At 57.7% G+C, this 26,155-nt stretch overlaps 1 protein-coding gene across 1 annotated transcript; it reads right to left on the bottom strand.

The window, feature by feature from the left end:
• On the bottom strand, positions 1-25,143 carry KCTD5 (potassium channel tetramerization domain containing 5). The gene is made up of 6 exons (XM_003928395.3): positions 24,848-25,143; positions 11,446-11,554; positions 9,532-9,623; positions 7,714-7,809; positions 5,190-5,315; positions 1-145 (listed from the first exon to the last, which is right to left on the bottom strand). Exons 1-6 carry the CDS (start codon positions 25,097-25,099, stop codon positions 116-118), a joined length of 705 nt encoding a protein of 234 aa, XP_003928444.1. The 5' UTR covers positions 25,100-25,143; the 3' UTR covers positions 1-115.
• Positions 25,144-26,155: the final 1,012 nt, after the last annotated feature.

Genomic DNA, 26,155 nt, shown 5'->3' with positions numbered 1-26,155 from the left:
TCTAGAAAAATGATCAAAAGCAGGTTTCTTCTCACAGCCAAGCTTCCTGGACATGGCGGTTCATTGCTTCTTGGGAAAAAGTAAATCATTTCTTCAGCTGTCAATACTGTGTCCCTCACATTCTTGAACCTCGTTCTTGCAAAATCTGAAAAACACCACATGCAGAAAATGAGGACTCAGGCCCTGGACCGGGAGGTGGCCCTGACCAGGCGCCTGCTCCCGAGAACAGAGCCCACAGGCCTGGAGTCAACTCAGGGGGGTCCCTGAGCTGAGGAACCAAACACTACTGGCCAGGGTCTTGGGGACTCAGCCGGCAGGCCCAGGACCTACACTGGGGGGTCGGCGCACCTCCGGGCCCCACACAGGGAACACTCACCGTGACCAGCGGCTTCTCTCAGGCCCACCTGACAGACGCTAACTGTTGAGCCTCTTAGCCTGCTCAGTCCTGGGCCTCAGACATGAAGTGCTACTCGGCCCTGGGGTCCCTCAGCAGCCTCTGCTCCCCAATTCAGGGACCCCTCCATTTCCTATTCCCACTGCAGCCCCCACCACAACGCCTGGACCCTCTGGGGATACCCCTCGCCCAAGCCCACGGCCCTGCACCTGGGCCTGGCCAGCCTACCTCGTGTGCTAGCCCTGCCCGGATGCCCCATGGAACACCCACCAGCCCTCAGAGGGCCCTACCCCAAATGCAGCTCCCACTGTGGGCATCCCCGCCTCATCTGGACCACGTTAGCTCTGCAGAGCCCACTGCCCCTTGGCCACCTGCCCTCTCCACCCTGTGACCCCCTCAAAGCTCTTCCTCAGGGCACCCTCCCCACTTCCCTCACTAGCCATCCAGGAACCTGCTGAGGCCACCCCCAAGTCGGGCTGCCAGCTCCTTAAGGCCTGGGTCTCTCTGAAGACAGGCTCAGGCACTAGCCAATGCTGTTGAGCTGAACTCCCACAATGAGCCACGGCAGCCCCAGGGACCAGGCGGAGGGAACCAGACCAGCCTCACTGTGTGCAGCCCACAGCTGTCTCCAGGCGTCACGTGAGGGCCGAGAAACACCCTGTGGGCAGCAGCGCCCAAGCCCTGGCTGGGCACAGCCTCGCAGAGGTCACTGCCATGCTGCACTGACCAGAGAGTGGGTGGTGGTAAGGGGTGCTTGCCACCCTAGGCTTCTTCCGAGGCTCTCGGAGGCCATGTCCCCTGAGCTGCTCACCCTGAGTCCGACAGTCCACCCCCAACAGCTCCACCGTTCACAGGCGGGTGCCCCCGATGCTCACTATCCTGGGCCACTCCCAATTCGAGGCTCCCACTCAGTCTCCTGCACCTCCGAGGGAGCCTGTCCCGCTGTGCCAGAGGCAGCACAACCCTCCCTGGACCAGGGTGATTCCCAAGCTCACTGGGATGTGGAAGTGACTCGGGGAGACCATTCGGCCCTCCTGGTGATGTGCTCAGCCCTGGGTCCTCACCAGCCCTGTGCAAAACTCAGCAGTGCAGCAGACAGGCTGGGAGCAGCGTGGCATCCAGAGTGCCCAGGAGCCCCAACAGCTCCCTCCTGATGATGGCAGGAGACCCTCCACAGAACTGCAGTTAAAGTGCTATCTTTCAAGGCCGGGCGCGGTGGCTCAAGCCTGTAATCCCAGCACTTTGGGAGGCCGAGGCGGGTGGATCACGAGGTCAAGAGATCGAGACCATCCTGGTCAACATGGTGAAACCCCGTCTCTACTAAAAATACAAAAATTAGCTGGGCATGGTGGCGCACGCCTGTAGTCCCAGCTACTAGGGAGGCTGAGGCAGGAGAATTGCTTGAACCCAGGAGGCGGAGGTTGCGGTGAGCCGAGATCGTGCCATTGCACTCCAGCCTGGATAACAAGAGCAAAACCCCGTCTCAAAAAAAAAAAAAAAAAAAAAAAAGTGCTATCTTTCACCCTCCTGAGGCCGGGGCCAGCACTGGTAGATGGAGCATGGGGTGAGACCCATGTCCTCTGGACACGCTCTCACCCTGGGCCATCTTCCACAAGAAGGTCTAACTGCAGACACCAACCAGGGGGCCCTTGAAGGCTACAACCCATGGCCAAGCACACCAACAGGCAGGCCTGGCCGAGGGGCTTTGGCAGCTGAGATCGGGGTCTGCTGTCTGCTGCACTGTAACCTTGGCCCTGAGCCTGTGGCCTGAGCCAGACAAGAAGGTCACCCGCTAGGGCTGGCAGTGGGAGTGGCACTCCCTGCCCATCCCCCAGGGGGACTCCTATGTTCACGCCTACCGACGTCCACAGCCTGGCCTGACACTGGCGCCCTCCACTCATCCCCACTAACATCCAACACTGCCCCTGGGTGCCCGCCCCACAGGCACAGCCCCACCCCCACAGGAGTGCTACTTTGGGTCTACGGCCGGCACAGAGCGTGGAGGGCTCTCGTCAACTACAGGCAGGGACAGACACACACGGAGGGTCTGCGTCAAGGGTCAGCTGGGGCCACAGGGTCAAGGAGGCCACGGAGCTCACCATGACATTCACACTTAATCTGAGCCACTCCCTGCGTGCCCCTCGTCCTCGTCGTCACTCTGGCAGCGTGCAGCGTGCAGCGGGGGAAAAGACAGGCTGTCAGGACGGTGTGGGCGGGTGCGCACCCTGGGCCCAAGCCCCCATGGCCGGTGACCCTCCAGTGAGGCCACGCCATGAGGGAACACACAGGCTCCGGGGCTCCAACACTTCTCAGAGGTGCGGGCTCCCCTGTGTAAGGCGGCCTCGTTTCACCATCTGGGCTGGCTCTGTACCAAGTGCATGCTGAGGGGCTGAACCCTGTCCAGAGGCGCCTGGCCTCTGGCCCCACTCCTGGCAGGCGGCGCTGGCCTGCCGCCCGGGGCTACATGCACCCCATTACATTGGCCCCACTGCTTCGGGAGAGAGGGTGGGGCCCTGCGTCAGACGAGTAAGACTGGGATCAACCACAGCGGCAGTCGGTGGATCCACCCATCGAGTGTGGCTACGGGATGGAGCCCCAGAAACACTGGGGAACCCCTTCCTCAGCCTTACAAGTACTGCCCGACTCCAGGGAAGACCCTGACCTCTGCCCAGGCATTTGCCCTGGCTGATCTGAGCCCATCTCTCTCTCTGTTCCTTGAGAATAAACGGTGGCCCCAGGTCTAAGTGCTGTCAGGGAGCTGTGTGAGTCCTTCTAACAAGTTCCTGAGGGCCTGGTGTAGGAAGCAGGTGTGCTCACGTGTGGCCCGCCTTCACCTGCAACAGGTGCGACCCCTTGCTCCCACCACCACTGACTGAAGTGGGGGATGGGTACCCAGCAGCGCCAGGCCACACACACTGCAGGGACACTGGGGACGAGGGCCTGCAGACCATGCTGCCCCGCTCAGCCCGACCACCCTCAGGTGTCCCCATCACAGTCCTCCAGGTCTGGCTCCCGCAATTCCCCGTGGCCTTCTGAGGCCCTGGCCTTAGCTCTGCCTCCTGGGCGCTGCCGACAACACCCCCGTCAAGAAGCCGCCGCGGCTGCCCCACTTCAGAGCAAGTATTTTTGGAAAATGAAATAGGGTCATATTCTCAACTGCAAAGGGATTTGGGGTCATGTGTGGAGCTTCCTCACAGCACAGAGCATGTCCTTTCTGCAGCTGCCAAGCCACCTGAGGGATAGGAGTCCTGGGGAGCGTGGTTATGAAAACTCAGCTCAGAAATAAAAAACTTCTAAAATAAAACCATTTAGAAAAGAGCCCCACAATTGCTCCAAGGAGAGAAGTGCCTCCTCCTGATGGAGCCGGGCTCAGGGAGCCGGGGGAAGGAGAGAAGTGCCTCTTCGTGATGGAGCCGGGGCTCAGGGAGCCGGGGGTCGCCACCTAGGCCCCAGACTCAGATGGAAGAGCACCCCCAGGCCTGGTGGTGGAACCCCAGCTTCCAGCCCTGTCGTCGCACACCAAGCCTGCCCAGCCTACACTGCCCGGCCTCGAGGCAGCAGCAGGACTGACCTCTGCCCACAGCAAGAATGCAACGGGCGGCCCACGAGGGAGGCCCTGAGCCAAGACAGTCGCCTGTGGTGGGGAGGGTGCCATGACCAGGCCACAGGCCTCCAGGAGACATGTTTGGTGGTCCTGCCCCTCTGTTCCCAAGGGTATACCTCCAAAGCCCGACCCAGAGAGGCTCACGGGTACAGTCCTGTGCTGCTGGTGGCTGGCCAGAGGCCCCCGGCCAAGAGTCTGCGGTTGGTCAGGTGTCCCTGGTTTAATCCCACCGGTTAAAATCCTTCCGGTTCTGGCCTCATGGCACCCACTCAGAATACCCTTTGCCAAAACCCTGAGCCTTCACCAGGGTCAGTGGTGAGCCCAGGGCTCACACCCCAGGCTGGCTGCCCAGAGCCGGCCCCACCATCCAGGCTCTCCCAAACCCATACAGACCCCAGGAGTCCCCAGAGAGCAAGCCACCAAGGGCTCTCCAGCCACTACCTGGCTCTGGGGTCTGGGAGCCCTGCCAGGTAGAGCTGGCCCAGGCCAAGGCCGGAATCTGCTTACATGGATGCATCTGTCCATCTTGGAGCCTCAACCTTTAGAACATGCCCAGAGAAAATGCCACCAGAATGGGTCACCTGTGGGCAGGGCCATGGGGCCATTCTGAAAGCAAACAAGGCAGGGATCCCTGTATTTCACCCCAGCTGCCCAGCCCTCAGAAAACAGACGGGCCTGGGCCCCCGCAGAGTCTGTGCCAGTGCTACCAGGCTGGGTGCCACACAGGGCCCACTCTGTGCAGCCTGAGAATCACAGGGCTGGCACTGACTAAGCCAGGGTGCCCACTTGGCACTCAGGAATGGCCCAGACTTCCACCAAACAGCCAGACCCCTACGTCCCTGAACTCAGGGATGGGCCCAGACCCTCGCCGTGACAGCCAAGCCACAGTGTCCCAAGTCTTCACTCACACACCAGAGGCTGTGCCCTGGGAACAGAGGACTCTGGGTCTCCTAAGACACAGCCCTCAGTGGCATTCCTGCAGGGGCTTACTGGGAGCCTGTGTCTAGAGGCCTTGTCCCACGGAAGACCATGCCTCCGAAAAGTCAGCAACGCCACCAGGGGCAGAGACGGGGACTTGATGAGAATGGTAGGAACAGAGGAAGCTGAGAGAGGGCAAGAGCCTTCCCCACCCGCCTGCAGGAGGGCTTGCCACCTAAGCCTGCCCCAGGCTGGAGCTGTCCCAGCACTGACCTTGGCCTTCTCACTGGGCTCGCTGGCCGTACCGTACGGGGTGTTGTGCAGCTCCTTGGACACCACACAGAGGAATTCGGCTTGGTCTTCGTTTCCATAGTTGTAAGAGGAGCCGATGCTGACCAGCTGCAAGGGAGACACAGCCTGAGACGCAGCCCAGTGAGGCCTGAGAGGGACACAGCCCGGCCAACACGCCCAGGCTCAGGACGCGTCTGCCACCGCAAAAGCCATGAGAAGACCGCCAACGCTTGAGGAAAGCAATGGAAAACAAATTCCTGGAACACCTGCAGGAGCACACACCATGGCACCCCACACCGTGGCAGGGCACGGGCCAGCTCTTCCTCTGCGGGGACACCAGGCTTTCCTTGGCATTTCCAGATGGGCAAACAGGGGCCGCTGCCACTGGAGAGGGAACACAGAAGGGTCCCTGAGCTGAGTCGGAGGGAGAGGGGCAGTGGGAGGGGAGTGGAGGGCAGCTCTGAAAACCTGGAGGGAAGCGTGGGGGACTTGGCTGACGGGACCAAAAGCCGCCGAGGAGCCGTGCTGTCCTGCGTTCGGCCAGGGTGGGTCGCTGCAGCTGGCTGGGCACACCTCAGGCCCCTCCAACCTGCCTCCCTTGGCGTCACCAGGCAGGCCAGGCCATGCAGGCCCAGGGCCGACCCGTTTCTCTGGCGAGGCATCTGACCCACGGCTGGCTACCCCAGGCCACAGGGCACTTCTGAGCTATTGAAGAGAAAATTAAATGGCAACATGCAAATCACAGTGAGCATGCCAGCAGCAAAGGACCGAGCCAAAAAGCAGCCGGAGGGGCTCACACTTTGGCCTCCCTACCTATGACCTCATGGTCGGACCAACGGCCAGGAAGGGGGCCTGGGGCTACCTGCTGTTCCTGTGTGGCTGCTGGCTGACCCAGTGGGCAGCAGTGGACCCAGCCCAGTGAGGCGGCCACAGAGGTGCTGGCATGGGGCCAAGCAGCAAGGGGTACCCCCTTGGGAGCATTCACGGCCACATCCACTGGAGCCCCTGCATCCTGACAGGCACATCGGCCACTTTCAAGCCTTGCTCACAATCCCCTGATGACCACTGGGGACCCTGGGTCCGGTCTGGCCACCTCCCAGGACCTCCCGGGGTTCCGCCCACAACCAGGGCAGCTGGTCAGCCCAGCGGCTTCTCTACATGAACTGGGAGGGATGAAGTGTGTCAAATGGGTTATAAGAAAGGGGACAACACCCACTCTATGCAACCAGTTTGGAATCCACCCAGGAGCACTAAGGACAAAGATCTGAAGCTGCCCCGGGAGGCAGGTGACCACCATGGGCAGGAGACCTCGCTCCCTCCCAGCTAGAAAAGTCACAAGGCAGTGGCAGAAACACAGAGGTGCTAAACGGGGATGACCCTGTTCTTGGCCCCCTAACTGATGACACAGGTTCCCAGGTCCCCAGCCCCACTAAGGGACAAGTGGGAGGTGGGACTCGCCGGGCAGGAGCGATTTCCGTTTCCGCATGAGGCTCTGGCACAATTCTGATGAGATCAGAGCATGAGAAAAATGCGGCCACCAGGGCAGGGCAGCCCAGGCTGGCGAGCTGCTCCGTCAGCACAAACACCCAGTCACCAAGCCTGGGGGTCCAGCATGGACGCAAATGTCTTTAGTGACATTTTAGGGGGAGCTCCAAGTACCCTACAATGTGACATATGATTCTGAAAGACTCAAAGGAAAGGGAACTAGCTGAGCCTGTCACTCCCACAGCCTGGGATGGCCACTGGGCCATGGACAGCACCTGCCCCAGACAGAAGCAAGTGACAGAGGACACTCTCACTGTCCCCACCCTCACTGTCTACCTAGCATCAGGAACAGCAGGAACAGTGGCACCCAGATCGTGGGCATGGGCCCCCAGTCAGAGGCCATGCCTCACGTGTCCTGAGGTCCCCAATGACAGGCCACAGTGCCACAGCACAGCAGCTCGTGCGGCACTCGGGCAGCTCCTGTGGAAGCTGCTGGAGAAGGCAAGCCCTGCACAGACCCCTCGGCCCCACCTGCCACAGCTCGGCCAAACCAGAGCGAGAAGGCGATGGGGACCTGGCAGTCCCTTCCTGCAAAGACAGGAAGGGCGTCAGAGCATCCATCTGCTCCACTGGAGTGAGCTGTGGGGAACGGGGCTGCGCTGGGTGGTTAGCTGGCCAGGAGGCTCTGGGGATGCCAATCCCCCCGACACACAGAGGTGCCAGGTGATGCCCAGAAAGTGCAGTGCAGGAAGAAGAGGCTGAGTGAGTATGGCTGCAAGAGGCAGGCCAGGGAGGAGGGGAGGGTGCGGGGTAGTGCCTGAGACACCTCTGCCCACCCCGCCCAAACTCCCATGGCTCTTCCAGCGGGAACAGGACACAGGACACTGTTGTGAGCACCCCCAGAACTGCAGGAGGATGCCAGCAGCGAAGTCCGCATTTCCAGGGGCACTGAGCCCTAAGCCAGTGTGAGTAAAAGTTCAGCTGCAGCGTGGCTGCCATCAGCCTGGCAGGAGCCCCTTACCTGTTCAAACTTCCAGCCGTCGGACATGGTGGACACCATCTGCGTGAGCTCCTCCTCCTGGCACTGAAGCACGCGGTACACATGCTTCACGGGCACCTGCAAAGACAACCAGCCACACAAGTGCTGCTGCTGCCTGTGCCCAGCCCTGGTGACCTGGGGAGCTGAGGTCCACTCTCCAGTTCTCAGCGCAGGGCTAGTGGCCCAACACAACCCTGAGCACATCCACAAAAGCAAAACACGAGGCCCGAACAGCTGCTGTTTTCTGCTTCCTCGTTCGCCTCCAAAAATATTTCTATTTCTAAGTTCCAAAATAAAATGAGTCATGTTCCTGAAATCCCAAGAGCACCTGTGGCTCGACATGACGACACGAGAGCGTCCATTTCTGCTCTGCACGCAGGAACCACGCAGCCCTCAATTCCTGGGCGGGGAAAGGCTCTGGCAGGCAGGGTTCTGGGAACCAGTGCCAGACAAAGCTTGCTCTCGGCTACAAGAAAAAGGCTCCTGAACCCGCGCAGCAGCCTGGACTTGGGCCTCCCCAAGGCTGAGCCGCTCCTAGAACTCCATCCCCCTCCTCATCCCCCACCTGCCTGGCACGCTCGCTGTGCCCTCCAGGCAGCTCTGGTCCTGGGAATGACAGCGAGACACCAGCCCGCCCACCTGCACGGAGCTGCTCCCCAGTGGGTGGGGCGGACCCACATCCCAGACACAGTGATTACAGAAGACACAGTGATTACGGAGGCTGCAGACAGGGCTGGACAGAAACAGCAGTGAGGAGAAGGGGTTCATGGGTCTTGGATCTTTGACTTGAAGGTGGTGACTCACGCCAGGGATGCATGAGTGACAAAGGCACACAGTGGTTTAGAGGCCACATGCCTGAGTGGTTTCCTCTGCAAGGCGGTAAGATGCTACTGTGTCACCGCAAGCCTGAACTGTAAGGACTCTCCACCTGCACCGTACCCCGCCCACCTGGGAGACTGGGGCAGGGAGTGTCCACACAGCTCGGGTCGCACAACAGGGAAAGAGACAGATTGGACAAGGTGACCAGGGGCACAGGACACAGACAAGGAGTCCCTCCAGATCCCTGAGTGGTGCCGAGGGAGCTGCAGCAGGATGGGGGACCAGGCAAGTTGCTAGGTGGCCAGCGGCCCTGAGCAGCCAGGCTAGGAGCCTCTGCACAGGGTCTGGGGCTCTAAGGGGACCTAGCCTGCGGCTTCTAATGGAGCTGCACCCACGGTGTGGCCCACGCCCGCTCCCAGTGCCCTTCAGAGGGAGCTCAGCTAGGGGGCGGGCTCAGCTCTCAGGGACAAGAGTGACGCCCAAGGCCCGGCAGGTACAGCCCACTCCAACCACCTGGGCTCCCTGGGATGCAGAGGGGCTGTGCTGGCTCTGAGGGGCTTGCCTGTGGGACCCGCCCTCTCCTTCCCAAAAAAGCCAAGGTCCTTCCGACGCCCACACAGAAGCACACAGCCCCTCTGCTGTCTCCCTCCTGCCATGCTGGCCTCAGTCCTTGGCAACCTCTGCTCCCTACTGGATGCCCTCCCCTCCCTCATGGGGCCCTCCGGCCCTCCCCACGTCTCCCATGCCCAACTCCCCTGCAGCCATCCTGGGCAGGCTGGACGGCTCCTTCAAGGGACCCTGGGGAGAGGCTGGTAGCCAGAGCTGGCGGGCCGCAGGGCGGTGACAGAGGACAACAGTCTCAGGGTGGTAGAGCCCCAGTCCACAGGCCTCATGTGGGAGGTGGCTGATCGGGGAATCGAGGAGGCAGCCGTGCCTCCACACCAGGCCATGGAAGCTTCCAGCATCAGTTACTTGGCTCACCTGTGACGTTTTGCTGTCTCGTTCTCTAATTTTGTCCTTTACAAGTTTTATTAATGAGGTGATATTATAAAATTCTGCTTCCTCCAACACTCCTGGAATAAACAAAAATAACTTGTCTTTACCAGGCCAAACTAAACCAAAGAATCCACGCTTCATGGCTGCCCCTGCCCCCGCAATGAGGACCCGGCCCAGTGGGAGCTGCTCAGGCCCCGTCCTAACAGGCTTCCTACAGACGCGTCAGCCCAGAGCCGTGGCGAGACGGCCGGTGCGTGGACTAAACACCTCTTCAACAGGTCACCCCAGACAGCCTCGAGTAACCTTAGGTGACCACCCGGGTATGGAGCCACTGGTTCCACATAGCTCAGTGCATTTCTACACTGAGGCCATGGCGTGGTGCTGGGGTTTGGAGCTGGCATTTTCCCTCTAAGCCTGGAGGCTGACGCTTCCTGCTGTGAACCTGCTCGTGGCCACAACACTGGGTGGGGGGCTGTGTGGGGCTCAGGCCTGTGGCCTTGTACATGTGTGTGAGTCACCTGGCACCTCAGTTTACCCTACTGAAAAAGAAGACTGTGGCTGGCTGAGGGTCACTTCCAGCTCTTCCCAAATATTGCCACCAGTAATGTGCCATATTTAGGGACTGCAAATCCCCCTGAAGAACTTTAAAGAGCAGAATCCATAGGCCATCTTCATTCCTCCAGGACCCCAGAGAAACCCACACACATGGGACATGGCAGCTCAGGAAATCGCCCAGCGACCTACATGGGACAGAGCCACAGGGGACAGGGCCGCACAGGACAGAGCCAAGGGGCTCAGAGTCACAGGCTTCCCGCCCCCACATGGGCCCTGCACAGCCCCCTGCTCCAGCACTGAGGGTGTGGCCTGAGGGCTGCTCACTCCAGCGGACGCTCGAGTGCTGGGCTTCCAGCCTTAAGACCCGCTGCATCTGGGGCTGGTTAGAGGGAGGCCAGTGAGACGGGCCGGTAGGCCCTTGGGCTGTGTCTAGCACCTGTTTCTGAGCCAATCCCACTGGGGACGGACTAAGATAAATTGAAACCTGGACTCAAGGGGCTCCGAGGGCAGCCCAGGTGGCGAGAGAGAGCATGTGAAAGACATTCCCTGCCAAAGGACACAAGTGGGCAGCGTGGGTCACAGCCTCAGAGCAGAGGCAGGGAAAGGGCTGGGCCACAGCCCGTCACCCCACAACCTTTGTGAATTCGCAGGCAGGTAGACACCAAGGCCCGTGGACCTAGAGAAAAAAACGGAGTGAAAATCGGCAAGAACCAAGACATGCTGCCCAGCGCAGACTGATGTGCCTACACGGGCTCAAGGGAGCAGGCCCATGCCTGCACGCAGCTGCCCAGAGACCCTCAGCCTTCGGGGCGCAGCCTTGGGCCCCTCTGAGCCAAGCCAGCACTGCGACACACAGGCAGGCCAGCCTGGGCCCAACGGCAGGCACCGTTGAGGTGACGGCACAGAGACACTCACCACCCTCGGGCTGTCCTTGAGGGAGAGTAGCGCCAGGGCCCTGAGGCACACCATGGGCGTTCAGTGGGCATGTCCCTCACACACCCGCTCAGACTACTTCAGTTACAACAGAGAGAAGCCCCTCGAGGCCCATGTCACCAGCCAGAGCCTGGAGACAGGCAGCCGTCCAAGGTGCTGCAGTCAGGGAGGACTCCACGGCCACGGTGGTCCTCACATGCAGCTGCGCCGCTGCCTGTGGCCTCTGGGAAAGGTCGGCCAAGGAAGCGAGGGGCCTCACCACCAGAACGTCGGCCCCAGCTTCAGAGAGCAGGGTCTGCTCCTCCATGGGGGCCCAGGCTGGCGGCGCATGCGTCTTAAGGGGAGCCCTTGGCCCCTTGGTCAGGCCTTTGCCCCCAAAGCCAAGACACCTGTGCCCAGAAGTCGGCTTACCTTCCTCTGCAAGGTCTTTGTTAATCACCAGCTTGCCATGTCTCAGGTAGTTCAGCACAGGCCCAAAATAGGTGGGGTCTCTGTCGATTAAATAGGCACCGGTTTCATCCTAAAGAGAGCAGAGCATGGTGAGTCCTCCGTGAAAAACCCACAGACCCTGCAGGTCCACCGAGGCCTGGCCACATCAGAGGAGCTCAGAGGCCCCAGGTGCCCCAGGCCTCTCCCCAACAGACTTGAGCCTGTGGCATCTCAGGGAACCCGACGGTGCGGCCACGTCCTGCTGTCTACAGCCTGACCCTGACCAGCCACCACCCAGGTCTAAGATGAGTCCAAGTCTCTCCTTATGGAGACGGCCTGGCTCTGTGTCTCCAAGGTGAGGCCACTGTGCCTGGGATCTCTGTCATCACAACTCCCAAGACCTCTAGAAAAACACACACAAAACCCCACCCAGATCCTCTCCCCAGGATGCCCTTGTGGGCAGGGCAGGGGCCTAGAGATCACCCACTGAAGGATGCCCAATGGCCACCAGCCTGGGCCTGCCCTCCTTGTGCCCAGGCCCTCCCTGGCCGATATCCAGGTCTGGGAGTGACAGGGGCTTCCTGCCAGGGGTGGAGAGGTCACCTTCCAGCAGAAGCGGCTGCTCAGCAGGCCTCGAGCCAGGAAGGCAGGTGGGAGGCCCACGGCAATTGCACCCAACAGCATCCCGGGGCTTTCCCCACGACCATGACTCACCACACAGGGCCCTCGCCCTGGCTCAGTGTTCACAGAGGCCAAGCTTTTTACAAAACAGACCCCTCGGAAGGTGTCCTCACACACCTGGTAGCGGGGCCCCTAAGAGGCACTGCCCCTGCCACCACCATGGCCACCTCAGTGTGGGCAGACGCCCTCTGGGGCCTGGGGTGCCCCACACATCACACCTTGCGGCCCCTTCCACAACGCACGAGGCCCAGTGGCCCAGCTGTGAGAACAGAGCACAGGCAGCTCCTGTGGGGGAGACAGAAGAGGCGGTTTCTGTCATCTTATCTGGACCCAGGCCTGCTTATCGGTGACACATCTGATCGGGGGACACCAAGCTGGCACAGCCCAGCTTCCACAGGGACTCAGACCTTCCTGTGTGGCTCCTGCTGGGGCAGCTCCTGCCTCCACCCAAACACCTGCAGGGGTCCTGCTCCCACCTGCCAGGCACTCCCACAGGGGCTGGTGCCTATGGGTGCCCTAAAGAGCAGGGAGCTGAGGGCTCCCTCGAGAAACAGCGTGCAGCCTCCCAGAAAAGTCCTAGGGCCAAGCGCTACAGAGAGAAGCAACCCCACACCCAGGCACAGCCCAGCTTCCACAGGCTGGCACAGCCGTCGCCAGAAGGCAGCTCCCACGGGGCCCTGGGCCGGTGCTGGGCACAGGAATGCCAGGCTCAGAGACACAGGGAGGCCGAAGGCATCTCTGCCACAGAGCACGGGGCTGTGCTAGAACTCTATTTTCATCCATGGACAAATCCTGCCATTTGGGTGGTAAAACCTAGTGGTATCCAGAGATTTGTCCTGAAATCCACCACTGCAAAGCCATGAAAACCTGCTCTTTTTAGATCAGAGGGGCTAAACTGAGCTTTGTGGCTGAGATAAAATCAATTAAAGCTCCGGGTACGGGGCGCTAGACCTAGAGCCACAGTAGCCCCCTTACTCCACCCCAGGGTGACCCCAACCCCACACAGACCTGGCTCCAGCTCCTTCCCCACCCTCCCCAAGGACACCCCTTCGAGAGCCAGCCCCAGACTCCCCACAACCGCAGACTCCACAGCTCTCAAGTAAGGGCCAGGGCCACAGGGCCAGCTCCCAGGAAGAGCACACCAGTGGGGGGTCCTGCCTACCTGGTGAAAAAGGGACACCATTTCCCACAAAGGGGCCCAAGTCTCACAAGGCAGCTAGTACTGCCACCCCAGTCCAGGGTTCCTCCCCGCCCCCACCACGTAAAGCGAGCGCTGGCCGCCTGACATCTGCACACCACCCAGCTCAGGAATTATTCATGGCTCACTGCTACCTCAACAGACCGCTGGCAGGAGGTCAGGAAAGATCAGATAGGGTGGAGGCTCGCCTCTGCCCAGGCCAACCCCAGAGAGCCCGCTCTTAGCCATGGAGGCCTCCAGGCCTGGCTACCAGGCCTCAGTTTCTTTATGAGCAAAATGGGGACGAGAGCAGCTCATTTAGCTCAGGGCTGCTACAAGCACCAGGGCCCCCACCCTGTGGCAGGACCTGGGCACTGAGCCATGACCTCTAGGCCAGGTCAACACGCCACGTCCTTCTCGGGCCCTGGGCCGGTGCAAGAGCAGAAGGAAACGTGCCGGGTGGCCATCAGTGGAAACTGAATGGCAGGACAAGAGGAACACGGACAGGCCCAAGGAGCTGGCAGGGCACTGGGCGTGCTGGCACTGGGCTTACCTCGAGACGGGCAGGCGGGAGCAGGCCAAGGCCATGTCTTGGCCAATCCCGCCACTGGCGAGGGCCGGCTTTTCCATTAACCAGCCCCTTCAGGAGGCAGCTTTTGTGGCTGAAGCCTTGAAGGAACCCCTGACCTCAGTCTGGTCATACCTGGCCCCGAGCAGTGATGCCAGCAGCAGGCCAACGGGTGCAGCTGATGCCATCACGCCTGCCTCTGCAGGGAGGGAACAGGGAGGAGGCAAACAGACCCCACTTCCCAAATCACGGTCAGCACGGCAGGGGAGCAGTTGGGCAGAGGGGCTCCGACGCAGAGCTGGGGCCATGTTTCAGGGGCCTGCAGTGGATAGTGGGTGTAGCACCCACTTCAGGGACCTGGCCAGCAGCATAGCCACTGCACCCACCCCAGTGAGGGTGCCAGGCTCCTAGGTTTTGGGAGGCGGCTCTGTGTGGGGCTGCCTGGGCTCCCACTCATGGAGCAGGCAGGAGCCCCCACTCCCTCGGCACAACTGCAGTGGCCCAAACCACAGCCTCAGGAATCCCTGTACTCTTGGGGGCCCAGGAAGGCCCTCTGCCCTTGCAGGCTTAGAAGCACCTGCTCCAATCTGGGAGCAAAATCGGGACCAAGCCCAGGCACCATGAACAGCAGCAGGAGGCAGACAGGTTCCTGGGCAGAAGGAGGCGGTCCCCGGTAAGGAGGACTGGGAGGGCCTGAAGGCAGGGGGCTGGCTGCCAGTCTGGCGGACCAGCGTGGGGACTTGCGGTGTGTTTTCCAGGCCTACCCAAGGACCAATGAGCATGCACTGCCTCCCCTCTGGGGTCCATCAGAACCCTGCGCTCAGCCAGAGCAGGGCAGAGGATGAAGAGGACAGAGGCAAACGGCAAATGGAAGACCAGCTGCAGAGAGAAGCTACCGCTCTGCTGAGAGCCAGGAAGTCAATAGGGACCTACCTGGCCTGCGGAGAGGAGCTAGCCAGTCTTGGGCTTCCTCTCTGCTGAGAGCTACACACTGAACTAGCCGGCCTGCCTTCAGAGAGGAGCTGCCCCTGCGGTCTCCTCTGCAGGGTCCTAACACTGTTAAAGCTTCTCTTCATCCTGCTCACCCTCCATTTGTCTGCTACCTCATTCTTCCTGGATGCAGGACAAGAACTTGGGCAAAGGTGCTGCCAGCCACAGAGGTCTCTGGCCAGAAAAGTGACACCCTAAAGATCCCGTAACGCAGGGTTGGGCACATCCAGACATGGGGACATAGGGCTTCCAAGATCAAGCTCGCCAGCTGGAGCCATGGCACCTTTTCAGGGTGCCTGAAGAGAGACCCTGCCGGCAGTGGGAGTTCAGGCCACAGTGGCTGGGCTCTATGCAGCTCGTCTCAGTCCCTGGGACCCAGGATCCCCACAGAGGGCCCAGGAAGCCCAGATGCACCTGCGTGGGAACCGCAAGCCCCAGGGACCTTCCTGACGTGCTTTCCCACAGCCTCTGGCTCCAGCCCATCCCTGTGCTCAGAGGACAGCAGCCTGGGTGCCATATACCCAGCCATCAAGGGCAGGGCAGGCTGGGCACCACGGGGGACCCCACCTGCATCCAGTTAAGAGGAGACTTTAAAGGAGCAGCCCCCGTAAGACGCCCAGGAGTCCAGATGCTTGTTGCCAACCTTGCTGGGAGCCAAGGCTGCAGGGCAGGGGAACAGAGAGAACCCTACCTGCGTCTACCAAGAACCTGCCATTCTGGAGCCTGCAGGCCGCTCCACACCCACACTGCCCCAGCCGCCTCCAGGAGAGTGGGCCTCAGATGCGGCCCCCACCCCTATACTCCTCCCACATGGTTCAATTCTCTGGGACCCAAGACCTCGGGGCCCTGCAGGACATGCCCAGGCTCCGCAGAGTTGGCATGCCAGGCCTGCAGCTGCCCCCACAGCCTTCTCCCAGAATGACACTGCAGAGCCCTGCTCAGCCTGCCTCGAGACCACCCAGACCCAAGAACCCAGCTAAGCCGCAGGACACCAGAGGCTGAAGAGCAAACAGCAGGCTACACGCTTGGTTGGAAATTCCACAACTGGCTTCTCTGTGGCGGGCCTCACAGCTCTCCAGTCGTTTCTTCCCGTGGGTTCCTTCTAGCTGGGTGGCTTTCCTTAAGAAACAGGCCCTGTCTGGGCAGAGGGCAAAGTCAGGGACATCCGCGCCAGGGCGGGGAGGCAGTGGCGTGTGGAGGTATTGCTCTCGCCACTGTGCTCTTTAAGCGCTTTCAGTAGGAGATGCCCACATCCACAGAAAGTACCAGGATCTTAAACCAGGATCCCCAAATCCCAACAGGGTTTGGGTCTCGCTGTGGCCTGACTCACTTCCACGTACACAGGCAGGGCCTCCCTGTTCCAGCTCAGGTGAGCGGCGTGCTCTAGGTCAGCCTAACACGCGTGGGGTCTACGTATGGCACCGGCCCTGGCCGACAGTGCCCAGCCCAGGCGTGAGGGCCTCGGCAGCTCCCTGCTGGTGTTGGCAAAGTGGTTCAGTAGCCTCCACCTTGATGCAGAAACAAGAAAAAGATGTGGAGCATGAAAAAATGGGAAATACAAAACACACAAAATTCAGGATATAGTCCTAGGCTCATGGAAGCAAAGGCAGCTAGGTCGCCTCAGGGAGGTTTAGAATAATGCCCGGGCCAACCCAGGCACGGCCCTTGTGGTGCCCACAAGGCCACCAGCAGTGCCCGCCCAAGTGCCTGCGATGAGAGTAAGGAAAGGTGCCCCAGCGGGCGTGGTCACGCCTGTAAGGCTGGGGTGAGGGCAGGCGACCGGGAAGCTGGCAAGAGCTGCAGGCCAGGCGCAGAGGTGCTCTTCTTCCTCCATTTCCCGGGCCTCCTGTGGCTCACACAAGCAGCACAGGCTGCACTCCTATCTCAGGAAGGTGCACTGTTATGTTTTTTTGTAAAAGAGCCATGATTAACACTGTTTTCTTGACAATTCATTTCCCTCATTTTCCCCGCATCTCACTGAATTGGCATCTGACCTACTTGTGCCCGGGCCCAGCAGGCTGGGCTGAGCCACCCATCTCCAGAGGTCGCAGCCTTCAGCCAGAGCCACCGGCCATAGGCTGGGCAGGGAGGTTTCCAAACCACAGAGGAAAGAGGGACACTGGGCATGCCAAGAGCAGGAGCCAAGGCTGTCTCCTGGAGAGGAGCGCATGGGAGGCAGTGCCGAGCAGGGCACATGGTCCCAGGAGACGGAGAAAGACCCACACACAGAGCCGACTGCTGCCCACTCCCCAAGCCCACAGGCGGCCACAGCCAGACGTCTGGGCAGGAAAGCAGTGTCCAGAGAAGTCTGGAAACAAGCCTGGCCACTCTGCTCATCTCGTCACACTCCGGCTGCAGCTCTCCACCTGCCACGCTGTCACCCATCCAAGCACTGGGAGAAACGTGGGGGTCCCCCAGCACCCCAGGGACATGTCCCTAATGCAACCAGCAGCCTTGAAAACGGCACTGAAGGCCAGGCACAGTGGCTCGCCCCTGTAATCCCAGCACTTTGGGAGGCTGAGGTGGGCGGATCATGAAGTTAGGAGTTCGAGACTAGCCTAACCAATATGGCAAAACCGTTTCTCTACTAAAAATACAAAAATTAGCTGGGCGTGGAGGCGTGTGCTTGTAATCCCAGCTACTAGGGAGGCTGAGGCAGGAGAATTGCTTGAATGTGGGAGGAGGAGGTTACAGTGAGCCGAGATTGTACACTGTACTCCAGCCTGAGCGACAAGAGGGAAACTTGTGTCTCAGAAAAAGAAAAAAGAAAATGGCAGTGAGGAATTCGGGTAGAGACGGCACGCTCTCACGCCAGGATCCGAACTGAACGTAAGCCTGCTGCCCGCCCCTCCTGCAGCTCCCGGAGCTCCGCAGAGAGGACCGGCCCTTGTGGCTCTCACTCCCTCCCGGCGCTGGGAGACATGCACCAGGATGGAATGAAATCAAGAAGGCGCAGTGCTGTGAGCCAATCTGGGTGGGGGGGTAAACTCAGTCAAATTTCCCCACGGAAATGTAAATGTGAAGGCACAGAATTCTCTGTGCACCAACACCTGCGATCAACCTAATTAGAAATACTTAGTTTTTACTCTGAAATTATCCATTTCAAGTGACTGTTTCAAATTTGCACACAAAACCTTCACCTCTACTCTCTCTTCCTTTTCATTTTGTGCAGCTGCGTCGTATCCTTGGCCCGCCAATTACTAATGGGCAGACAGAGGCCAGACACCAAAGAGGCTTGTCCAAGGCAGCCAGATTCAGAAAGCAAGGTGGGGCCAGGGGACATCCATTCGCGTATGTGAACACGAACATCTAGGTGGCATCTTCCCTCGGGACACTAGCTACAGAAAACCTGCAAACGCACCCCCACAGATCTGGGCCCCCCAACTCGCTGCCCAGCATAAAACCACAGGCAACAGAAGAGCAACTGGGAGCCGGCACAGGTGGGACTGTGACCACAGGGCTGGGCCACCACACAGGCTCCCTGGCTGAGGAAACCCCAACACAGTGGTCCTGGAAGGCCACACTGAGGCCCCCACAGGTCCAAGTCTGCAAGCCTCCCAGCTCCAGCACCCTCCACGCTGGCTGGTGGACAGCATCAGAGGACACTGCAGCCAGGGCCTCACGCACTGCCTGAGCCCCCTGGCCAGCTGCCCCCAAGCTGCTGCCCTGCTGTCCTCCTTTTAGGTGGCCTCTGCCTGCTCCCACACATGGCCAGGCAGACTAGTCGGTGCCGTTCTCCCTTCTCAACAGGAGCTGAAGGGCAGGCCCTGGCTCCTCTGCTCCCTGGCCGGCCCTCCTCCTCACTTGGGACCGCCCAGCACCTAGCAGTGCCTGTCTCCCGCAGAGCTGCCCTGAGAGACCACTAAGGCCTGTTGGCAGTGGGAACTTGACCCAAGTGTCACCTCCAGAACTGTGGCCACTCCAGCCTGAATCACAAAGCCAGGCTAAAGCTCGTGGAAGCCCAGCTGCTGCGGAAGCAAGATCCCACCAGGACCAGGATGGTGCTGGGAGAGACACAGGCACACACTCCCACTCAGATGCTTTCTGGAGGCCACAGGGCCACCCCAACACACACGGGCATGTAGCAGGGAGCCACAGCTAAGTTTTTCAGGCTAGAAGGTCTTAGGATTCTTGCAAGAAAACTCAGGGGCTGCCCAGGAAGCCCTGCCCTCCCCACAGCACAGGGTCCAGCACCCAGAGGTGGAGACTCGCCCTTTGGCGGCCTGACCTGCTAGGGTCAGCCAGAGCTCTGGGTGGCAGCAGTAGGATTGGTGGGACGGGCCGCTCCTGGCCACACACGCTGCCTCCAGTGCCACACCCAAGGCTGACAGAGCTGAGTGTGGTGAGAGGTCAACATTAGCAGAAGTAAGTGCTCCTGCGAGAGAGGAAAAGCATTCTGGGTATACGCTTTCTAAAAGCAAAGTACACTCGCGCCTGTAATCCCAGCCTTTTGAGGCTGAGGGAGAAGAATCCCTTAACCCAGGAGGTGGAGGTTGCAGTGAGCCGAGATCACACCACTGCACTCCAGCCTGGGCGACAGAGTGAGACTCCGTCTCAAAAATAAATAAATAAATATTTAAAAAGTACAAATGTGGAATGAAGCCCACTTGACAGAGCCTTTCCTTAATGCACTGACCTAGCACCAGGCATGGGGTGGGGGCACCACATTCGTCATCTTCAGGAGGGCATATCACCCTTACTTTGCAGAGGAAGAAACTATAGCTCAGATGGGCAGGAAATCATCCCAAGACACCAGGCAGGCCCGGGGTGGGCAAAGTCCAACCCAGGCTCCCCAGGTCCAAGGAAGATGCTCCATCACACTCATCCCAGGACAGAATGTTCTATGTGCTCTGCAGTTCAGGGAGAGCTAGCCAGGACAGGCCCGGGAAGAGCAAGCATGTCCCAGAAGAGAGACGGCTTGCTGGCACCTTTGCAACAAGGACCCCTCCCATGGTGCCAGGTAGGCAGCTCCTTCCCCAGACCTTAAAGACCATGCCTGGGGACTGACAATTTGGGGCATGGAGGGGCACCCGCTAAAAGAACCAAAGCGCCTAAGAGTGTCTGAAAAGGAGTCCCTGAGATGTCTGGCGGTTAACGACAAGGCTGGGGAGAGACCAGGCAGCAGGTATCCCCCTCACCATGGCCACTGCTCTCTGCTATGACCCCGGGCCAGCCCTGGCGAGGCTTTAGGCTTCACTCCAACTTGACCTTTCATAGAGAAAACTGCCACGTGCAATCCGTAAGCAAAGGGGCATCTCTGCACTCCTGGAAAACTTTACTTGCAAAAACTGGTGGGTCGACCAGTTTTCTGACTCCTGCTCTAAACCAGGACCAGCCACTGCCCTGATGGACGACAGCAACTGGAGGCCGAGTCTGCAGTGGCAGAAAGAGGAACCATCTGCAGCGACAACATTTCCTCCCAGCCACCCACACACGTCCAGGCGAGAATGCCCAAAGACCACGGGTCCAGGTCAGGTGCCTGAAACAAGCTCTTCCCAGAAAGGCTCAACATTTTTTTCATTTATTCTTTCTGGCTAGGATTTGAACCCATCAGAAATGTTCCATTTTATCACGAAAGGTGAGCCCGTTTCTCAGGAATTTATGGCACTGACTCATGGCCTAAGATCTAAAGGCTTCAAATGAGCACCTGCTGAAGAGCCCAGCACAGGTCTGCTGAGGATCAGCACCTGCCGAAATGGGGAGGGAGTGGGGAGCCCCCAGCACCGCGGGACCATCGCTCAGGGCCAGAAGAGAAGATGACTCATGGACAGAGCCAAGAACATGCTCAGAGCCAGATCCTCAACTGAAGCGTGAAACAAAGTCCATCAGCGTCGCAGACACCCACTCATGGCCTCACACTGAGGCCATTGCAGCTCTCACCAGTGCTGGCTACACAGAACATAATCTGCCATCCCCACTCAAGGTGATCCCCACTTCTCTTGCCAAGCAGCTTCAAAGACAGTGCTCCTGCCCACATCCCATCACTTAGCCCTGTCTGTAAAATTCCTTTCATAGCTTTCCCACCCTCGAGGTCTTGCCAACACCAAGTGCACTGTGGTCAGAGGCACCCTGACTGCCCCGCCCCTCAGAGACCCATCTGATGCCACCACATCTGCAACCCTGAAGCCGGGACAACGGCCCTGTTCAAAGGGCAAAAGTTCACGTGCCATTTTCTCCAGGCCCGGCTCCACTGCAGGAACCGAAGCCTCCTTAAATCCTCCTCAACCTGAGTGGTTTCCAACCATAAAGCAGTAGTATTTCCTGTTTCCTCTGAACTCCTGAATTATCACCACACTAAAGCAGGGGCTGGTTCAGCTGGCAACAACCAACCCGACTGTTTTCAAAATGCCTACAGGCCAGGGACCATGCAATACAAGAGACCGAAGCAAAAAGTCTTTGGGAAGCTGTATTCCACCTGGCCTCCCCTTAGGGACACCATGGAACAGAAAAATGACCAAAGAGCAGATAAGCAGATGCTGAAATGCACAACACAGCCACAGTTCTGCTGGAGGAAGTCCCCGGGGGAAGTGAGAATTCACACCGGGCTGTCTAGAAAGAGAACTTCCTGGCAGCAAGAGGGCCCTAGGGACAGCAGGGTAAGGTTTGGAAGCATGAGGCATGGCAGGTGGTGGGTCCCAAGCTGGACTCTGAGGACTTCGTTGAGGCAGTCACAGCCCTGAAGCTTAGAAGTGGGGCCAGAGGGCAGTCAACTCAGCCCCTTTATGTGCACGGCGTTCACATGCTCCCTAACAACCAGTCAAGAGCTCCCTCCCTACCAGTCAGGATGCTTTAGCACGGTGCTCTCCCAAACTCTCAGGCACCCAAAGCTTCTGTGGTTTCTTGGGAACTCTTCCCCCTTAAATCTCCCCACCCAGTTCCTATCCCGAGGCCCATACTCTGCAAGCCCAGGTGCTCATTACACACTAGTCTAATCCCAAGCAGGAACTCTTCCATGGATGCTTAAGTCCAACTCTAGGAATATTCTTTCATTAATCTGAACTCTGAGGTCAGGACTTCAAGATTTCTTTGAGGCGTCTTTGTCGCCAGGCAGGAGCGCAGTGGCTCAATCTCTGCTCACTGGAACCTCTGCCTCTTGGGTTCAAGCAATTCTCCTGCCTCTGTCTCCCGAGCAGCTGGGACTACAGGTGCGCACCACCACGCCTGGCTAATTTTTGTATTTTTAGTAGAGACGGTTTCATCATGTTGGCCAGGCTAGTCTCAATCTCTTGACCCCGTGATCTGCCCACCTCGGCCTCCCAAACTGCTGGGATTACAGGCCTGAGCCACTGCCCCAGCCAGGCTTGGAGATCTTTACAGGTGAATCAACATCCTGTTTATCTTCCATTGTGTAATTAATGGCCTCCCACTCCTGACACCCCTTCCCCTCCTCCTCAGATTCCTCACTCAGGATTTAATTATCTAGGAGGAATCTCCTGGGACATTCTTTCATCAGCACCACAGGAGAAAAAAACTAAGATACTAGGGATTTTATACATTTCCTCATTTAAGGTAAAACACTTTGGTAACACCACTAATATGAATTAGCACTACTCTTGGCAAATTATCTGTGACTAAAACTAACCTTATTTACTCCAACTATTTTATGAGACAGAGACTATATCTGCTATATTACCTTCATGCTCTGCATTTCAGTTTTACAATTTGAAAATCAAATGTGATTAAATGGGATGACAATTAAAAGAGCAAATACAATACAGACATATTCGGAAAGATTAACTGCACTCCCCAAGGAATTGATTCCTACAGTAAAACATAATTTTTAAGCAAGTCTGAAGAAGCAGTAAAATAGGCCGGGCGCAATGGCTCAAGCCTGTAATCCCAGCACTTTGGGAGGCCGAGACGGGTGGATCACGAGGTCAAGAGATCGAGACCATCCTGGTCAACATGGTGAAATCCCATCTCTACTAAAAATACAAAAAAATCAGCTGGGCATGGTGACACGTGCCTATAATCCCAGCTACTCAGGAGGCTGAGGCAGGAGAATTGCCTGAACCCAGGAGGCGGAGGTTGCTGTGAGCCGAGATCGCGCCATTGCACTCCAGCCTGGGTAACAAGAATGAAACTCCGTATCAAAACAACAAAAAAAAAGGCAGTAAAATACAGGGATGAACCACCTTAACTGTGCTAAAGTTAATCAGCTCTGAATCAAGTGCTCCAGCCTGCCATTGCCTCAATGACCCCAGTAGACAAGAGCAATTGAAAATTAAGCTAACATACAAAACAGGAATGCTTGAATAGAAAGCCAAGGGAGTGACCACTAAGCCTTGCTATTTGAAAACAAAACAAAACAAAAAAACCAGGGCTGGGCTTGGTGGCTCACACCTAGAATCCCAGTGCTTTGGGAGGCCGAGGCAGTCGAATCACCTGAGGTCGGGAGTCCGAGACCAGCCTGATCGACAAGAAGAAAACCCTGTTTCTTCTACTAAAAACACAAAATTAGGTGGTCATGGTGGCACATGCCTGTAATCCCAGCTACTCGGGAGACTAGGCAGGAGAACTGCTTGAACCCCGGAGGCGGAGGTTGCGGTGAGCTGTTATCATGCCACTGCACTCCAGCCTGGGCAACAAGAGCGAAACTTCATCTCAAAAAAGAAAAAAAAGAAAAAAGAAAAATCAAACAGTAAAACATACACCCACACTTAGAAAAGGAAAATCACAGCTAACAAAAGCCTATTTCTACCCTGGAGATGACTGTCATTTCCTGGGAGGTCAATTCTCTGAGTAGAGGGCTTGCGCAAATGAGCCATGGAAACAGTTGGAAGTTGTGGGGTGAGACAGGAGAGTTGGCATCTCAAACCCTCATTTCTTCCCACAAGGCTGGCTTAACAGTGATTCCAGAGTTCTCATTTCCTGATCATGGTCATACCATGCTGACAACGTTCTCGGTCAGGCTTCTCAAAGTTGAAGAGGGATCCGAACCTTTCTGGGAAGCCTCTTGCATGGTAAATGTTGGCTGCCGAGGCACAAAGCCAAGTGCAATCATATAAGCTCAACTGAAGGACCCAGCAAAATTAGTGTAAGGCTTGTGAACTGCCTTGAATAAATATAGGTAACAACTTCTTCAAACAAGCTTTTTTCTTAGTTTCAATCCTGCACAACCCCCAAGATACCCTCAGCTCCACAACTCTTGATAAATAAAGGTATTAAAACGGTATTATCATCTGCACAACGGCAGGAGCATTTCGCTTGATGAAAAACAAGCTGCAAACCAACCTGGAAATTCCTGTCATTTTGCGAGGACAGAGGGAAAACTAAGCCAATTAGAAAGCAAATTGAAAGATTCCCTACCTGGCCCTTCACGGACATCCCTAAAGCAACCCTTAATATGAGCAACATTCCCTTCGAAAATCATACTATATACTACGGACGCATCTTCTAAGAGGTGCTGAGTGGGTGCTGCGTGCTGTGGATGGAAAGGATGGAGCGCCAACTCTCTAAATGCAAGTCACTGGGAAAAAAAGAGCCGCCCATGTCAACCCCCACGCCAGCGTTAATTCAAACGTCCAGAATGTGAAAGGGCAAACCAACGCAAGGGTTCTGCTTCCAGAGCCAGCAAGTACCCTGGGACGGAGAAGAGAAGGCGTTCACACACCCTGGGCAAAAGAACCTAGTGAGAAAAAGAAAGTAGAATCACAGCAAAGTCCGGGGTCTGGGAGCCTCCTCCACCAAAGAGCACAGAGGGCGAGAACGAGACACCCCAAGGTGAAGCGACTCAGGATCCTCGAAGGCAGTGCACGCCAGGGCGTCATCCTCGCCCTCCCCTCCCAGGGTAGGGGGTCGGGGGAAGCTGGAAACGAGCTGGCGACAAGGTAGCGCGGGGCTCAAAGCTACCTTGAGAGGAGAGTCGCCCGCTCCCGCTGAGGTCTCCTCCGTGCTGAGCAGGACGTGTGGGGCGGCCGCAGGCCGGGACGGCCCGGACCCTCCCGGCTAGCCCGCGCGGCCCTCACCTTGTCCGAGTCCAAGTCGGGGTCGGCCTGGCACAAGCGGTACAGGAAGGATTTCGGGTCCCGACACAGCGTCTGCCGAGTGGTGAGGAAGTAGGTGCCGCCGACGTTGAGCCGGACCCACTTGGACACGCTGCCGGGTCGCTGGGCCAGGGCGCCTAGCCCCGCGCTGCAGCGGCGGCACAGGCCGCCCCCCAGCCCCGCCCCGAGGCCGCCCCGAGCCGGCGGCAGGAGCTCGCAATGATTCTCCGCCATGATCCCAGCAAGCCCCGCCACAGCTCCCCTGCACCGGAAGCGTCCGGCTTTTAATACCGTCCTCCGAGTTGTGTCCCGCCCACAGGTCCGCCCTCGTAAAGTGCCCGCCCCGGCGTCACGCGGCAGGCGGAAGTTCCGGTCCGGAAAAGTGGCCGGCTGTGCCCGCTTCCGGCGGGAGCGAAACGCGGCGTGGCCGGAGCGCCAACGCTGGCGGGCGGTGGCGAAGACCGGCCTCGAGCCCCCACACCAAGGTTGCGCGGGCGCCTGACCCAGACCCCGACCCCAGTCCGTACCCTGGTTAAAGGAAGAGTCACGCCAGCAAACGTCTACACTCTACATGCTTTTTATTACAAGACTACCGAGCATACGAGGAAAATTCATCATCTGGTAACTACACCTAATGCACAAATATTTGGGGAAAAAAAAAAGAATAAACAGATTCATTAAATTATATGATTAAATCATTGACCAAATAGAAAATTTGTATAATAAAGCCAGAAAAAAAGTTGTAAAATATAGTTTACAATAATTATTCACATTCAAGGCTGTACATCAATACATACAACAACGTGGCCCCGAACATGAATTCAATCCAAATAATTCATATATTAGAATTTAAATAACACAGACTGAACTAGAGGCCAACAATAGCCAGCAAATAACCTTATATAAGAATAAAAATACAAAAGTGTATATCCTAATATCGTTGCATTATTTGTTTTCATAAGTTCTCTTCATTTTTGCTTTGCCTGTACATCACAGTTACAGCTACAGACCAGGTAGAGAATATTACGCATGTTCTAACCGACTGCCACCCACCTGAAAGACCTATTCATTTACCCTATTTATGTTGTTAAGGAATGGCTACAGCAGCTCTAAATACTGTAACAATTTAATTTTGCCCATGTCCAACTTATAGTCGTAATACAGGCTTTTACCAGCAAAATGACCTCTATTCATAGTCATTCTGCCAGATGGTTAGGCTACGTGGGTTACACAGCTAAAAAAAAGGTCTGCCTTTTGTAAAAAGTTCTCTGTACATAGTTTGGTGTTTCT

Source organism: Saimiri boliviensis, chromosome 12 (genome assembly GCF_048565385.1).
Source record: "Saimiri boliviensis isolate mSaiBol1 chromosome 12, mSaiBol1.pri, whole genome shotgun sequence".
NCBI lineage: Eukaryota > Metazoa > Chordata > Mammalia > Primates > Cebidae > Saimiri > Saimiri boliviensis.
This window is presented reverse-complemented; position numbering and strand designations above follow the sequence as displayed.

Excerpts from the sequence above, each read along its gene's own strand:
- KCTD5 (XM_003928395.3), bottom strand. The coding sequence starts at position 25,099 with ATGGCGGAGAATCATTGCGAGCTCCTGCCGCCGGCTCGGGGCGGCCTC. Across the intron at positions 9,624-11,445 it reads CAAAGACCTTGCAGAGGAAG|GAGTGTTGGAGGAAGCAGAA; the intron begins GTAAGCCGACTT and ends TGTTTATTCCAG. Across the intron at positions 7,810-9,531 it reads GAGACAGCAAAACGTCACAG|GTGCCCGTGAAGCATGTGTA; the intron begins GTGAGCCAAGTA and ends TTGTCTTTGCAG.